General features: G+C 41.8%; 1 protein-coding gene across 6 annotated transcripts in view; it reads left to right on the plus strand.

Annotated features, from left to right (window-relative positions):
• LOC106142783 (solute carrier family 12 member 9) overlaps window positions 1-13,625 on the plus strand; it is a 36,469-nt gene extending 22,844 nt beyond the window's left edge. The window contains exons 15-23 of one of the 6 annotated variants that reach the window (XM_060951480.1): window positions 764-912; window positions 1,940-2,048; window positions 2,704-2,786; window positions 6,643-6,810; window positions 6,884-6,915; window positions 8,702-8,832; window positions 9,282-9,385; window positions 9,847-9,976; window positions 11,142-13,625. In XM_060951480.1, the coding sequence (XP_060807463.1) occupies window positions 764-912; window positions 1,940-2,048; window positions 2,704-2,786; window positions 6,643-6,810; window positions 6,884-6,915; window positions 8,702-8,832; window positions 9,282-9,385; window positions 9,847-9,976; window positions 11,142-11,222 (987 nt within the window). In that variant the 3' untranslated portion in view covers window positions 11,223-13,625. Of the gene's footprint in view, window positions 1-763; window positions 913-1,939; window positions 2,049-2,703; window positions 2,787-6,642; window positions 6,840-6,883; window positions 6,916-7,795; window positions 7,828-8,701; window positions 8,833-9,281; window positions 9,386-9,846; window positions 9,977-11,141 lie in introns of all 6 variants that reach the window. The other 5 variants (XM_060951483.1, XM_060951479.1, XM_060951482.1 and 2 more) reach the window with 5 other exon arrangements.
• The last annotated feature ends 1,831 nt before the right edge of the window (window positions 13,626-15,456 follow it).

Below are 15,456 nucleotides of genomic sequence, written 5' to 3' on the forward strand. Positions count from 1 at the left end.
GCCACAGAGGCCGTCCAATCTTTATTTCGACTTCATACCCCCTGTTAGTCCCGGTCACATCCTGACCTCTAAAGAGGAGCCCGGGGTGCTCTTTTGACCATGGATCCTGGATTGGGTGAGTCAGGTTTTTACACGAAGCGATTCCCGTCTGACCTCCGCTACCTCTGCAGGTAAACCTAAACCGTATCGGATCATATGGTTACACATTCAGTTGCCTGAATGTGCAGGTTTCCTCACGACGTTTTCCCTCACCGTAAGAAATTCATGTCTTGTTGTAAGATGGCGCTAATTTCACATGCTGCTGGCAAAAGCTTCGTAAATGATATTTTATTTATTTTTAACGTGACAACGTCTTATAATTCGATTGAGCCGGCTGCACGCACGAAAAAGCATGACTCACGCGGCGTTACCTCGCTCTGAGGCGTTCCACGTAAGGCTTGAAGTGCAAGCGAGAGCGCGGAACGAGCGACAAAGAGGCACAATCGGCCTTCGCGTTCGGCAGCGTATACATCCTTTTCTATATATGTAATACATACAAATCTATTAAACAAATAAAATTAATATTTTCTTTTGCAAAATGCTACCATTCCATCAGTATTTTCTTAAGACGTTGTCACGTTCAACTATCGTCAGTAAACCGATTTTACAGACATACATACATACATAACATCACGCCTCTTTCCCGGAGGGGTAGGCAGAGACTACCTCTTTCCACTTGCCACGATCTCTTATTTACAGACAACTGTTTTTTTTTTTATTTCAGGTCAAGGCTTTCGTGGAATTGTGCCTCGCCGAGAGCGTAAGAAGTGGTGCCGCCCATCTGACCAGACTGTCAGGGCTGGGCGCCATGAAACCCGACACAGTGTTACTGGGTTTCCGAGACACCGCCACGCCCAGGGATTTCTTCAGAGAGTGAGTCCAACATGAGAGAAAGAAAGAAAATGCAAAAAGATTTCTTCTTTATATATATATATATATATATGTATATACTAGAGGCCGTCCGCGACTTTGTCCCCGCGTGCCCAAGGATTTCTTCAGAGAGTGAGTCCAACATGAGAGAAAGAAAGAAAGAAAATGCAAAAAGATTTCTTCTTTATATATATATATATATATATATATATGTATATACTAGAGGCCGTCCGCGACTTTGTCCCCGCGTGCCCAAGGATTTCTTCAGAGAGTGAGTCCAACATGAAAGAAAGAAAGAAAGATAATGCAAAAAGATTTCTTCTTTATATATATATATATATATATACTAGCTGTGCCCGCGACTTAGTCCGCGTGAAATTGTTATTTTGGGCGTTATTAAAGCCTTCAAGGATGGATAATTTTCCCCTTTTTTTTACATTTTCCATTATTTCTTCGCTCTTTATAGTTGCAGCGTTGCAGTTTCTGAGATGAGCGCGTTCAAACAAACAGACAAACTCTTCATCTATATAATATTAGTATATATATATATATATATATATACTAGAGGCCGTCCGCGACTTTGTCCCAGTGTGTAATCAATCCCGCGGGAACTCCGGGATGAAAAGTAGCCTATATGTTATTCTGGGTCTTCAGCTATCTACATACCAAATTTCATCGTAATCGGTTCAGTAGTTTTTGCGTGAAAGAGTAACAAACATTCATACTGACATACTTTCGCATTTATAATATTAGTTGAATATTTCTTTATATAAATCCCTTTATAAAGATTAATAAGAACTGTCGTTATAAAATCAAATTAAGGACGTCCTGGTAAAGGGTCAGGTCAAAAGTACCCGAAACCGCCGAGCTTGCATGAAGAGAGTTATGAATGTGGATGAAGCGAAGGAAGTATGCAGAGATCGTGGCAAGTGGAAAAAGGTAGTCTCTGCCTGCCTCTCCGGGAAAGAGGCGTGATTTTATGTATGTATGTATGTATGTCGTTATAAATTATCTGTTTGTATGTCAACAGCCCCACATCGCCGTATAAAACGGACTTATTCGATTTGGAAACTGGAGAGACATTGTTTCCTATCCGACGCGGGGACACCGCCAGTATATCGGCCACTGAGTATGTACAGGTAAGAGAATTTTTTTTTATACCTACGTTACTACTGTTACATCCAGCTAATGTTAGTAATAAATTGTAGTATTAATCGCCGTGTGGTTCCCGGCACCAATACAAAAAAAGAATAGGACCACTCCATCTCTTTACCGTGGATGTCGTAAAAGGCGACTTAGGGATAGGCTTACAAACTTGGGATTCTTTTTTAGGCGTTTGGTTAGCAACCTGTCACTATTTGAGTATCTAAGTTCTATCATTAAGCCAAATAGCTGAACGTGGCCATTCAGTCTTTTTAAGACTGTTGGCTCTTTCTACCCCGCAAGGGATAGCGGTTATTACATGTATGTATCTATACTAATATTATAAAGCTGAAGAATTTGTTTGTTTGTTTAAACGCGCTACTCTCAGGAACTACGGGTTCGAATTGAAAAAATCTTTTTGTGTTGAATAGACCATTTATTGAGGAAGGCTTTAGGCTATATAACATCACGCTGCAACTATGAGCAGCAAAGAAATAATAGAAAATGTGAAAAACAAACGGGGAAAATTATTCATCCTTGAGGGCTTCAATGATGCCCAAAATAACTATTCCACGCGGACGAAGTTGCGGGCACAGCTAGTGTAAGATATAGACGTGACTATATGTATGTATGTATGTATATACTTTGCAGGTGGTGTCAGATGTTCTCTGCGTCAATAAGAACGTGGGTTTGTGTCGAAACTTCCATCTATTGGACATGGCGGCTGTTGAAAGGTCAGTTTTGAAGTTTGTTGGTTGGAATAACTTCATCCCTATTATTTACCCTTAATAATTAATTATAAACACATATTTAGCGCCGTGTGGTTCCCGGCACCAACAGAATAAAGAATAGGACTAGGTACTACATCTCTCTCGCATGGATGTCGTAAAAGGCGACTAAGGGATAGGCTTATAAACTTGGGATTCTTCTATTAAGGCGATGGGCTAGCAACATGTCACTATTTGAATCTCAATTCTATCTTAAAGCCAATTAGCTGTACGTGGCCTGTCAGTCTTTTCAAGACGGTTGGCTCTGTCTACCCCGAAAGGGACATAGACGTGATTATATGTATGTATGTATGTACATATTTATGCAGTGTACATCTTTTTATTCAAGATATTGATGTGTCAAAACATTCAGTGACATAGAACGAGTTTTATATTTAAACTGTAATATACATATAATAGATTACAAACTCTTTACTAGTATCAGCACACAATAAGTTTATTTTAGTATATGATATTCATGAACAAGATTTTACACATGAGATATCGGTCGCATTTCTTTTGTTCTGTTTTAACCATATTTTGAACTTACATACATACATACATACATAAAATCACGCCTCTTTCCCGGAGGGGTAGGCAGAGACTACCTCTTTCCACTTGCCACGATCTCTGCATACTTCTTTCGCTTCGTCCACATTCATAACTCTCTTCATACAAGCTCGGCGGTTTCGGGTACTTTTGACCTGACCCTTTACCAGGACGTCCTTAATTTGATCAAGATACGTTCGTCTAGGTCTTCCCACTCCGACCTTTCCCTCCACACTCTCCTTGTATATCTGCTTAGTCAACCTGCTTTCATTCATCCTCTCCACATGACCGAACCATCTTAACATACCCTTTTCTATTCCTGTAACTACATCTTCTTTCACATCACAACATTCCCTTATCACGCTGTTCCTTATCCTGTCACTCAATTTCACACCCATCATACTCCTTAACGCTCTCATTTCCACTGCATTTATTCTGCTTTCATGCTTCTTTTGCCATACCCAACTTTCACTCCCATACATTAATGTCGGGACCAACACGCCCCTGTGCACAGCCAGTCGAGCCTTTTTGGATAGTTTCTGACTGCTCATAAAGGCATGCAAAGCTCCATTCACCATGTTCCCCGCGTTCACTCTCCTTTCAATATCACTATCATACTTGCCATCTGATGTAAACTTTGATCCTAGATATACAAACTCTTTCACTTGCTCCACTTTTTCTCCTCCAATCAAAATATTACATGCTGTCATTTCTTTCTCCATTTCAAAAACCAGTGTTTTAGTTTTACTTACGTTCACTTTCATTCCTTTCTCTTTTAAAGCTTCATGCATACAGTTTACCATCTCCTGTAACTCCTCCGCTGATGACGCCAGTATAACCTGATCGTCGGCATAGAGCAGACATTTGACGAGTAACTCATTCATCCTTAATCCACTTTTAGACTCTTTCAAATCTGTCAAACAGCTATCCATAAATAGGTTGAACAGCCACGGTGACGCAACACATCCTTGCCTAACGCCTTTCTCAATCTTAAACCACTCAGTGTGCGCTCCGTTTATCCTGACACAAGCACTCGAATCCTCATATAAGGATTTCAGTGCTCGTATTAAGAGACTGCTCACCCCATGCATAGAAAGTGCTGACCACAATTCATTCCTCTCAACTCTGTCATAGGCCTTTTCCAGATCTACGAATGTGCAATAGACTTTTTGACTCTTGGCCAAAAACTTTTCGGCTATGCACCTCAAGGAAAAGACCTGATCAGTACATCCCATTCCCTTTCGAAATCCCGCTTGAGCATCCCATATTTTGTCATCAGTTTCATTCCTGACTCTATTAATCAATACCTTAGCATACAATTTGCCGACGACGCTAAGCAGGCTTATACCACGATAATTTTTGCAGTCCAGCTGTGACCCTTTTCCTTTGTAAAGTGGCACGATAACAGCCTTACACCAATCTTTTGGTACTCGGCGGCTTCTCCAACACAAATTGAAAAGGCAGTACAACTGACTAGCTACTACGCCTTTTCCTGCTTTAAGCATCTCGACCGACACTCTATCACACCCAGCAGCCTTTCCCGCTTTCATACTCTTAAGTGCTTCCACAATTTCGAACATTTCAATTTCGCCTTCCATCTCATTCTCTTTTTCTTCGCTATAGCAGAAATCTTTCTTATTTCCTTCCTTTTTTTCAAATAAACTTTCAAAATAGTCCTTCCATATCTTTAGTACACATTCTTCTCCTTTCACAACGCTACCATCCTGGCATCTGATCCTAGTCAGCTCTCTGGTTATAGTATTTCCTCGGGCTGACCTTACGGATTTCCAGAATACTTTCAGATTTGACTGAAAGTCTTCTGATAGCCCTTTATCAAAATCCTCTTTATACTCTTCTTTCTTTCTAATCACAGCTTTCTTAACCAAATCTTTCATTTTCTTATATTCCTTACGTGCTTCATTCACATCTTCATCTATAACCTCTTGCATTCTTAAGTTAGCTTTTGCTGCTAACAAATCCAGCCATGCTTTCTTCTTTAATCGCACAAGTTCTTGCACATCTTTACTCATCCACGCATTTTTGTGATTTTTTCCTTTCCTTCTTCTACTTACACCACACACTTCAACAGCTACTTTCACAATTCTTTCTTTAAATTCCTTCCATCCATCTTCAATATCGCTCATTTCATCTAAATCTTCAAATTCATCCTTCAGTCTATTAATATACTTCTTACCTACATCCATATCTTGCAAATTTTCTACTTTTACTCTTTCCAAAGCGCTGGTTTGCTCCCTTACCCTGTGCCGCCAGCGATTGAAGATACCCCTTATCCGGGATATCACCAGTAAATGGTCCGAGTCAATGCCAGCACCGCGATATGCACGGGTATCCAGCACTTTGTTCTTCAATCTTTCATCTACAATCACAAAGTCTATCATACTTTTTAAAATACCTTCCACTCTTGTGTAGGTGTGGATCTCTTTATGTTGAAACATTGAGTTCGACACAAAAAGATCCCACTCTAGACAAATTTCTAATACACTTCTTCCATTATCATTCACCTTTTCGTCACCAAACGCACCAAGCACCTTTTCATATCCATCACGCTTTACACCCACCCATCCATTAAAATCACCTAACATAATAATCTTCTCATTTGGCTTGGTAACTTTCAATACTTCTCTTACACTATTCCAGAACTCCTCGTTTTCGCTTTTTGCTGATGTTGTACCCCTCGAACCCACATCCCAAGGTGCATAAACACCTAGAACGAAGATCCGAGTGATTCCAACTTTCAGCCTAATCCATAGAAGACGAGGGCTGACACACTCATACTCATTCACGCACTCAGCCATTCGTGCAGAAAGAATTAGACCGACCCCTTGACAGCCTCGGCTGGTACTGGAAATTCCAGACCAATACGCCGTGTAAGGGCCGTGCTGCGTCGCGTCGCATCCTTTCCGCTTCGTTTCATTCACGCACAACACATCCAAACGTCTTTCATCCATCATCTGGCATACTTCCTCAATCTTATCCTTCATTCCTCCTCTTACATTCATCGTCGCAAAGCGGCTTTCAGCAGACCGCATACCGCTCCCGCCGGGAACGAGACGTGATGGGGTGCGGACACCATCGCCGCCATTTATATGCTTTTTAACTTGATATTTTTTAATCTTAATTCTATCATTAAGCCAAATAGCTGAACGTGGCCAATAAGTCTTTGCAACACTGTTGGCTCTGTCTACCCCGCAAGGGATATAGACGTGACCATATGTATGTATTTTTTTTACGTATTATCAATTTTCTTTTTCAGAAAATCTCCAACTCTAAAATACATAGACGTATGGTTAGTCGAAGTTCTTCGTCCGTCTTGCGAAGAAGCTTTCACAGTCCGAGCGCTGTTCGCGCTGCAGCTGGCGGCCGTGGTGAGATCCGCGCGCGGCTGGCAGCACCTGCGGCTGCGGGTGCATGCTGTGGCCGCGCCCGGGGCCTCGCACACCACCATACATGGTAACTGTCCGCAGCAGAGAGGGGCTCCGAGGGGCTGTGGTGAGGCCGCCCGGGGCCTCGCACACCACCATACATGGTAACTGTCCGCAGCAGAGAGGGGCTCCGAGGGGCTGTGGTGAGGCCGCCCGGGGCCTCGCACACCACCATACATGGTAACTGTCCGCAGCAGAGAGGGGCTCCGAGGGGCTGTGGTGAGGCCGCCCGGGGCCTCGCACACCACCATACATGGTAACTGTCCGCAGCAGAGAGGGGCTCCGAGGGGCTGTGGTGAGGCCGCCCGGGGCCTCGCACACCACCATACATGGTAACTGTCCGCAGCAGAGAGGGGCTCCGAGGGGCTGTGGTGAGGCCGCCCGGGGCCTCGCACACCACCATACATGGTAACTGTCCGCAGCAGAGAGGGGCTCCGAGGGGCTGTGGTGAGGCCGCCCGGGGCCTCGCACACCACCATACATGGTAACTGTCCGCAGCAGAGAGGGGCTCCGAGGGGCTGTGGTGAGGCCGCCCGGGGCCTCGCACACCACCATACATGGTAACTGTCCGCAGCAGAGAGGGGCTCCGAGGGGCTGTGGTGAGGCCGCCCGGGGCCTCGCACACCACCATACATGGTAACTGTCCGCAGCAGAGAGGGGCTCCGAGGGGCTGTGGTGAGGCCGCCCGGGGCCTCGCACACCACCATACATGGTAACTGTCCGCAGCAGAGAGGGGCTCCGAGGGGCTGTGGTGAGGCCGCCCGGGGCCTCGCACACCACCATACATGGTAACTGTCCGCAGCAGAGAGGGGCTCCGAGGGGCTGTGGTGAGGCCGCCCGGTGCCTCGCACACCACCATACATGGTAACTGTCCGCAGCAGAGAGGGGCTCCGAGGGGCTGTGGTGAGGGCGCCCGGGGCCTCGCACACCACCATACATGGTAACTGTCCGCAGCAGAGAGGGGCTCCGAGGGGCTGTGGTGAGGCCGCCCGGGGCCTCGCACACCACCATACATGGTAACTGTCCGCAGCAGAGAGGGGCTCCGAGGGGCTGTGGTGAGGCCGCCCGGGGCCTCGCACACCACCATACATGGTAACTGTCCGCAGCAGAGAGGGGCTCCGAGGGGCTGTGGTGAGGCCGCCCGGGGCCTCGCACACCACCATACATGGTAACTGTCCGCAGCAGAGAGGGGCTCCGAGGGGCTGTGGTGAGGCCGCCCGGGGCCTCGCACACCACCATACATGGTAACTGTCCGCAGCAGAGAGGGGCTCCGAGGGGCTGTGGTGAGGCCGCCCGGGGCCTCGCACACCACCATACATGGTAACTGTCCGCAGCAGAGAGGGGCTCGCTGAGAAGATGAGCTCAAATATCAACCTTGTGGTTCATACATACATACATAAAATCACGCCTCTTTCCCGGAGGGGTAAGCAGAGACTACCTCTTTCCACTTGCCACGATCTCTGCACACTTCCTTCGCTTCATTCACATTCATAACTCTCTTCATGCAAGCTCGGCGGTTTCGGGTACTTTTGACCTGACCCTTCACCAGGACGTCCTTAATTTGATCAAGATACGTTCGTCTAGGTCTTCCCACTCCGACCTTTCCCTCCACACTCTCCTTGTATATCTGCTTAGTCAACCTGCTTTCATTCATCCTCTCCACATGACCGAACCATCTCAACATACCCTTTTGTATTCCTGTAACTACAACTTCTTTCACATCACAACATTCCCTCATCACGCTGTTTCTTATCCGGTCACTCAATTTCACACCCATCATACTCATTAACGCTCTCATTTCCACTGCATTTATTCTGCTTTGGTGCTTTTGTTTCACAGCGACAGCTGTACTAAACAAACGGTCCATTTAAAATGTGTATTTTGTTCCAGAAGCAGGCCGCACCGTGACAGTGGGAGCGGACACGGACCCGGGCGTGGGCGCCGTGGGGGAGGGCCGGCCGGTCCAGGAGCGGCTGGACCAGCTGCTCAAGCTGTTGAGGATACACGCTTCTACACATAGCGTGAGTCACATGTTACATGTATACATATGATCACGTCTATATCCCTTGCGGGGTGGGCAGAGTCGACAATCTTGAATATACTGATAGGCCATGTTTATATGTCAATTGAAACATATATTACGTCTTTATCCCTTGCGGGGTGGGCAGAGTCGACAATCTTGAATATACTGATAGGTGGCCACGTTTATATGTCATTATTAAAAAGAAAATAAAATTTATTTAATAAATGAAATGATATGTAAACAAACAGCTGAACGTGGTATTTCAGTCTTTTCAAGACTGTTGGCTCTGTCTAACCCGCATGGGATATAGACGTGACATAATTGTATTTATGTATGTACGTATATAAATGTCAGTCTGTTGCTAGCTACTAGTTCTTTTTTTATTAGGTTATGGGCCCAGAATAAAGCGATAGACTGAAAAATTAAAAAATAAATATTTTTTTTCAGGTGACAGACTGGCCGTGTCTAGACAACTCGGCGAGCTGGTCCAGCGATCTCAATTCCGACCAGAACAGCATATATCAGAGGGTGTCGCTCAGTTATTTGCAGACGTGAGTATTTTTTTAAAAACATACATATATAAAATCACGTCTATATACCTTGCGGGGTAGACAGAGACAACAGTCTTGAAAAGACCGAGAGGCCACGTTTCAGCTGTTCGGCATAATAATAGAATTGAGATTCAAGCAGGTCAAGCAAATCTTGAAAAGACTGATAGGCCACGTTCAGCTGTTAGGCTTAATGATAGATTTGAGACTTAAATAGTGACAGGTTGCTATCTCATCGCCTAAAAAATTTTATCCCAAGTTTATAAGTCTATCCCTTAGTCGCATTTTACGACATCATGGGAACGAGATGGAGTGGTCTTATAATTTTTTTATTGGTGCCGGGAGCCACACGGCACAACAAAATATAATCGGAATAAAATACTTCAATTAGAAGAAATTTCAGGATTTAATTTAAGATGTCAAATATAATATATATATATATATATATATTGTCTTTTTACCAGTGTCAACAACATAATCTCCCGTCGTTGCTCGGAGGGCGCAGCTGTTACGTTTGTACAGCTCCCCCCGCCGCCGGTACTGTCTTCAGTGCCCACGCCCGCCGACCACGCCATCTGTCTGCAGTATCTTAGAGTTAGTATTATCATTTACATGCATACAGACATACATACTTACATACATATAGACATACACATATGGGTACATACATACATACAGACATACATATATATATGTACATATGTATGTATATACAGACATACATATCATCACGTCTATATCCCTTGCGGGGTAGACAGAGTCAGTCTTGTCAGAGAACAGTCTTGAAAAGACTGAAAGGCCTAGTTCATCTGTTTGGCTTATAGATAGAATTGAGATTCGAATAGTGAGAGGATCGCCTAAAAAAAAGAATCTGAATTTTATAAGGTGTCAGGTTGCTAGCCCGTCGCCTAAAAGAAGAATCCCAAATTTATACGCCAATCCCTTACTCGCCTTTTACGACATCCATGGGAAAGAGATGGAGTGGTCCTATTCTTTTTTGTGTTTGTGTCGGGAACCACACATAGAAATAGTAGTCATAGTAAATATGGTTTAATTGAGAAATTTTAATGTCAATTGAAAATAATACTTATATACCACTAGAGGACGCCCGCGACTTCGTCCGCATGGAAACCCTATCAATCCCGCGGGAACTCCGGGATAAAAAGTGTAGCCTATATCTTATTCTGGGTCATCAGCTACCCTACATACCGAATTTTATCGTAATCGGTTATGTAGTTTTCGCGTGAAAGAGTAACAAACATCCATACTGACATACTCACAAACTTTCGCATATATAATATTAGTGGATTACATTTTTATATCTGTTCACTTGAAATATACCTACATATATGTCGACAAATTAATAGAATAGATTTATTTTCAAAATTGGATACAAGGTATCACTTATTGACGTCACATAACTTAAATCTAATTATAACTACTACCGCTTCCAAAGCGCATGTGTAGAAGACATACATACATACATATAGTCACGTCTATATCCCTTGCGGGGTAGACAGAGCCAATAGTCCCGAAAAGACTGAATGGCCACATTCAGCTGCTCTGCTTAATGATGGAATTGAGATCCAAATAGTGACAGGTTGCAAGCCCATCGCCTAAAAAAAAGGATCGCAATTTTATAAGCCTATCCCTTAGTCGCCTTTTACGACATCCATGGGAAAGAGATGGAGTGGTCCTATTCTTTTTCATGTGTAGAAGAATATATAAAAATAATATTTTTTTCCGATTGATCCCTCAGATATTAGACGAGTTCACGAAGAATTTATCGCCGACCATTCTGGTGCGAGGCCTCAAGTCTGTCACATCAACGGCTTTATAATGTAGGCTGTTTTAATTAAGACATATACTCAATTTTTTTAATTAACTATTTTAAAATCACTATCGTTGGTTCCTGGACTGAATTTAGGCTGAAATTTGTGAGCTTCGGTTTTCGAATCGGTAAGGTGAGTGGTTAAAATCCATAAAGCACAGGTTCAAAACCCACCTCGGCCGTGTACCAATGACTATTTTCAAAGTTATGTACATTAGTTTGAATACTAACCGATGCTCTTACGGTGAGGTAATAACCTGCAGATTCAGGCAACTGGATGTGTAACCATGGATCCTATACGGGTTAGGTTTACCTGCAAAGGTTGCGGAGGTCAGATGGGAGTCGTTTCGTGTAAAAACCTGTCTCACTCTATCTAGGGGATCCATGGTCAAAGGCATACCCCGGGCTCTTCTTCAGAGTGGTGAGGATGCAACCGGGACTAAAGCCAGGAGGAAGAAGAATAAGTATATAGTGTTACCTGCGCAGTGGTTAACTGCAAATGGAAGCGCACTGCCACTAATATTACGAACTGCCTTAAACTAATTTTACAAAATTTCAAATAATGACCCAATGAGCGCATCCCTTACAATAATAGCCTTTTGAAAAAATCACATGAATCTTAGTCTCATAATTGGTTTTCACAAAAATCTTAGCTAAACTTTCAGGTAACGTTGCTTATTGGAAAGACCTAAAGTTATATGCAATTTTTATATATGGAACATATGGCCTATATATATAAAAGGCGTCTATTTTGATATTTAAACATTGGTACTATATAAAACATATCATGTATAAAATAAGTAGTTTTAAATCCCCGTTTTATGTAAGTTTGACGTATGTCTGCCTACGTGTGTGTATGTCTTAGTATGGCATAGCAGTTACCCAACGGATGAACCGATTTTGATTGTTTTCTTGTAAGTGATTAAGTAGAGAATGTTCTTAGTTATACATTTTTTTTAAACCTGACCTTTGATATTTTGAATTTTATTTAACTAATGTCTATGTATAATCTAATTTAGATGTATATTCAAAATGTAGCGGGTAAGGTGTATTAAAAATAAACATAATTTAGTTTAAGTATTATATTGATAAATTATAATCAAAGTGGACCAAACATTTTTAATAAACTTGTGTTTCTTAGGTTATAATATTCCTATTTCTTTAAATTGTATCTTTTAAATATATAACAAACCGTCAGATGGTGCCTGTTTTATCAGTTAAGAGACTCAAAATGTTGAACCGAGTTCATTTGTGCAAGTCGTCACCACTAGATGGCGCTGATTAAATCACACAAATTTTATCTTTTTAAAAATTCGCGTTCATTTGCTCGACGAAAACGAACGAACTAATAAAACTCGCACTAAAACCCCGCTGATGGAGACTTTTTAAGGACTATTAACTCAATTTATATTATGATATTATTGACTCGAAATTGTCATTAGTTATTTAGTTAGCTTATATAGTATTATTGGATCTGCTGGACAGAATTTGATAAAGTTTACAACGAGAGCTAATATCAAGATGAATAAACATATAATTTTTATAGGACACTTTTGACATTGAGAATATAAGTTATTTTTTTAATTACAATAATGAATCACCACTGACCATTTAACCTTAAAGCAGGGCTTGTTAACGTTACCAAATTAACACTAAAAGTAACGGTAAATAACGATATTTTCAAAAAGTTATGACTGATACCGTTAAAGACGTGATATAGGCAATGTTATTTTATAACGTTATAATATAACGATATTAAATTATCTTATATATCGTTACCAATTAATTTTAACAATAACGCTACCAATTAACGTTATTTATATCGATACCAAAGCATTGATTTGTTCTGTTAATTTACGATAAACAGTCTTAACGTTATCTCTTACCGTAAACTTTACTGGTAACGTTATATGAGTATAACGGTAAATGACCCAAATAATATCGTACATGACGGTACTGAAGTTATAACGGTAACCCTGTTTGACATTAATAACGATACCAATTTTTTAACGGTAATTCAAGCCCTGCCTTAAAAAGTTCTAATAGACTAGTAGCAACTCGTCATATTCGCTACTCGACATTTTCGCATCTTACCCTGTAACATGGCACGCGGGACTTATACGTAAGATTCTAAGTGTCGGGAACCACACGACACATAATAATTAGTTGCGAAAATGAAAAATTACCCGTGCAATGACGAATTCGCATTTATACATGCATACATACATAACATCACGCCTGTTTCCCAATGGGGTAGGCAGAGACTATGGATTTATGACGAGTTGTTACAATACTAACATTAAACATGTCGTATAATATTATGATTGTCTTTTGATATGTGTAGATAGATGTAAGCAAGTCAAAGTATTCAATTCAATTGTGATATGACAATAAATAATATATTTTGCTTAATTTGCCTTTTTAATGAAATGTTATCAATATCAAGTGCCGTGTAGTACCCGGCGCCAATAAAAAAAGAATTGGACCACTCCGTTTATTCCCATGGATGTCGTAAAAGGCGACTAAGGGATAGGTTTATAGACTTGGATTTCTTTTAGACGATTGGCTAGCAACCTGTCACTATTTGAATCTCAATTCTATCATTAAACCAAACAGCTGAACATGGCCTATCAGTCTTTTCAAGACAGTTGGCTTTGTCTACCCCGCAAGGGATATAGACGTGATTATATGTGTGTATGTATGTATCAAGTCAACAGCTACGCGACCTATCAACTTCTTCAAGACTGTTGGCTCCTAGTAAGAAAAAAGACATGAATATATGTATGTATGGTAACACGATGCATAAATCGCGATTCGCTTACCAATAACTTCAAACAATCTGTAGCGTTACTTAACCAAGGAAACTTTCTCCTTGGTGCAGGTAATGAAAATTTCCAATAAAAACCAACAAGAGTCCCGAAAATAACCCACGATCAGATCGGACAACAGCCGGGACGCGCCCCGTGTCAAGGGTGCTTGACCTGCGCGCCAGATATATGGGGCGAGGCAGGTGGCGCGCCTGTGACACTATCTGGACTATATTATACAGGGTGTATGGTAAATCGAGTTGGAGATTGAAACGGTGCACTTTGTATTTTATTCTCAATACAAATAATTAGAAAGAACTGTTTGTTAAAATTTAACATTATTATCCAACAAAAACAAGTAGTTTCCTAAGTTCATAAACTTTAATTCTAATTAGCTGTGCCCGCGACTTCGTCCGCGTGGAATAGTTATTTTGGGCATCATTGAAGCCTTCAAATATGAATAATTTTACATACCTACATACATAAAATCACGCTTCTTTCCCGGAGGGGTAGGCAGAGACTACCTCTTTCCATTTGCCACGATCTCTGCATACTTCCTTCGCTTCGTCCACATTCATAACTCTCTTCATGCAAGCTAGGCGGTTTCGGGTACTCTTGACCTGACCCTGACCAGGACGTCCTTAAATTGATCAAGATACGTTCGTCTAGGCCTTCCCACTCCGACTTTTCCCTCCACACTCTCCTTGTATATCTGCTTAGTTAACCTGCTTTCATTCATCCTCTCCACATGACCAAACCATCTTAACATACCCTTTTCTATTCCTGTAACTACATCTTCTTTCACATCACAACATTCCCTTATCACGCTGTTCCGTATCCGGTCACTCAATTTCACACCCATCATACCTACTCCTTAACGCTCTCATTTCCACTGCATTTCATTTCAACTATATTACTAATTTAGAAGAAGTGGTTGTACTTTTAAACTAATTTGCAATGTAGGTACTGTTTTCTGCACAGTTATAGTTAATGCCGTCAAATCAATTTCAGGACTAAAATGTGATATGAAAACGTTATTTTTCCTCCTGGTCTTAGACCCGGGTACATCTCTGGATTGCTTGGGGGGGCGTCAGGGTCATGATCCTGGATTGTGTAAGTCAGGTTATTACACAAAGCGAATTAGGATGACAAACCTAAGGGGTAATTCACACACAGTTGCGACGCGACATTGCTTTTTATTCTTAAGAAATGAACATAAAAGCTGATATCATCTAAAGGGTGCGTCAACAAAGTATCAGCAGTCAAAAATCAAGTGCCCTAAGTAAATTACGGACTGCGAAAAACTCGTGAAGATCGTTCCAATATGGCGCCACAGTAAAACTAATAGAAAGTTATCAGAACACGGTCAAAAACGTAAAAAAAAAATTATTGATACATTTTGCTATTAAAAATTAAATAAAGCATTTATAAAATAA

This window comes from Amyelois transitella, chromosome 25 (assembly GCF_032362555.1).
Source record: "Amyelois transitella isolate CPQ chromosome 25, ilAmyTran1.1, whole genome shotgun sequence".
NCBI lineage: Eukaryota > Metazoa > Arthropoda > Insecta > Lepidoptera > Pyralidae > Amyelois > Amyelois transitella.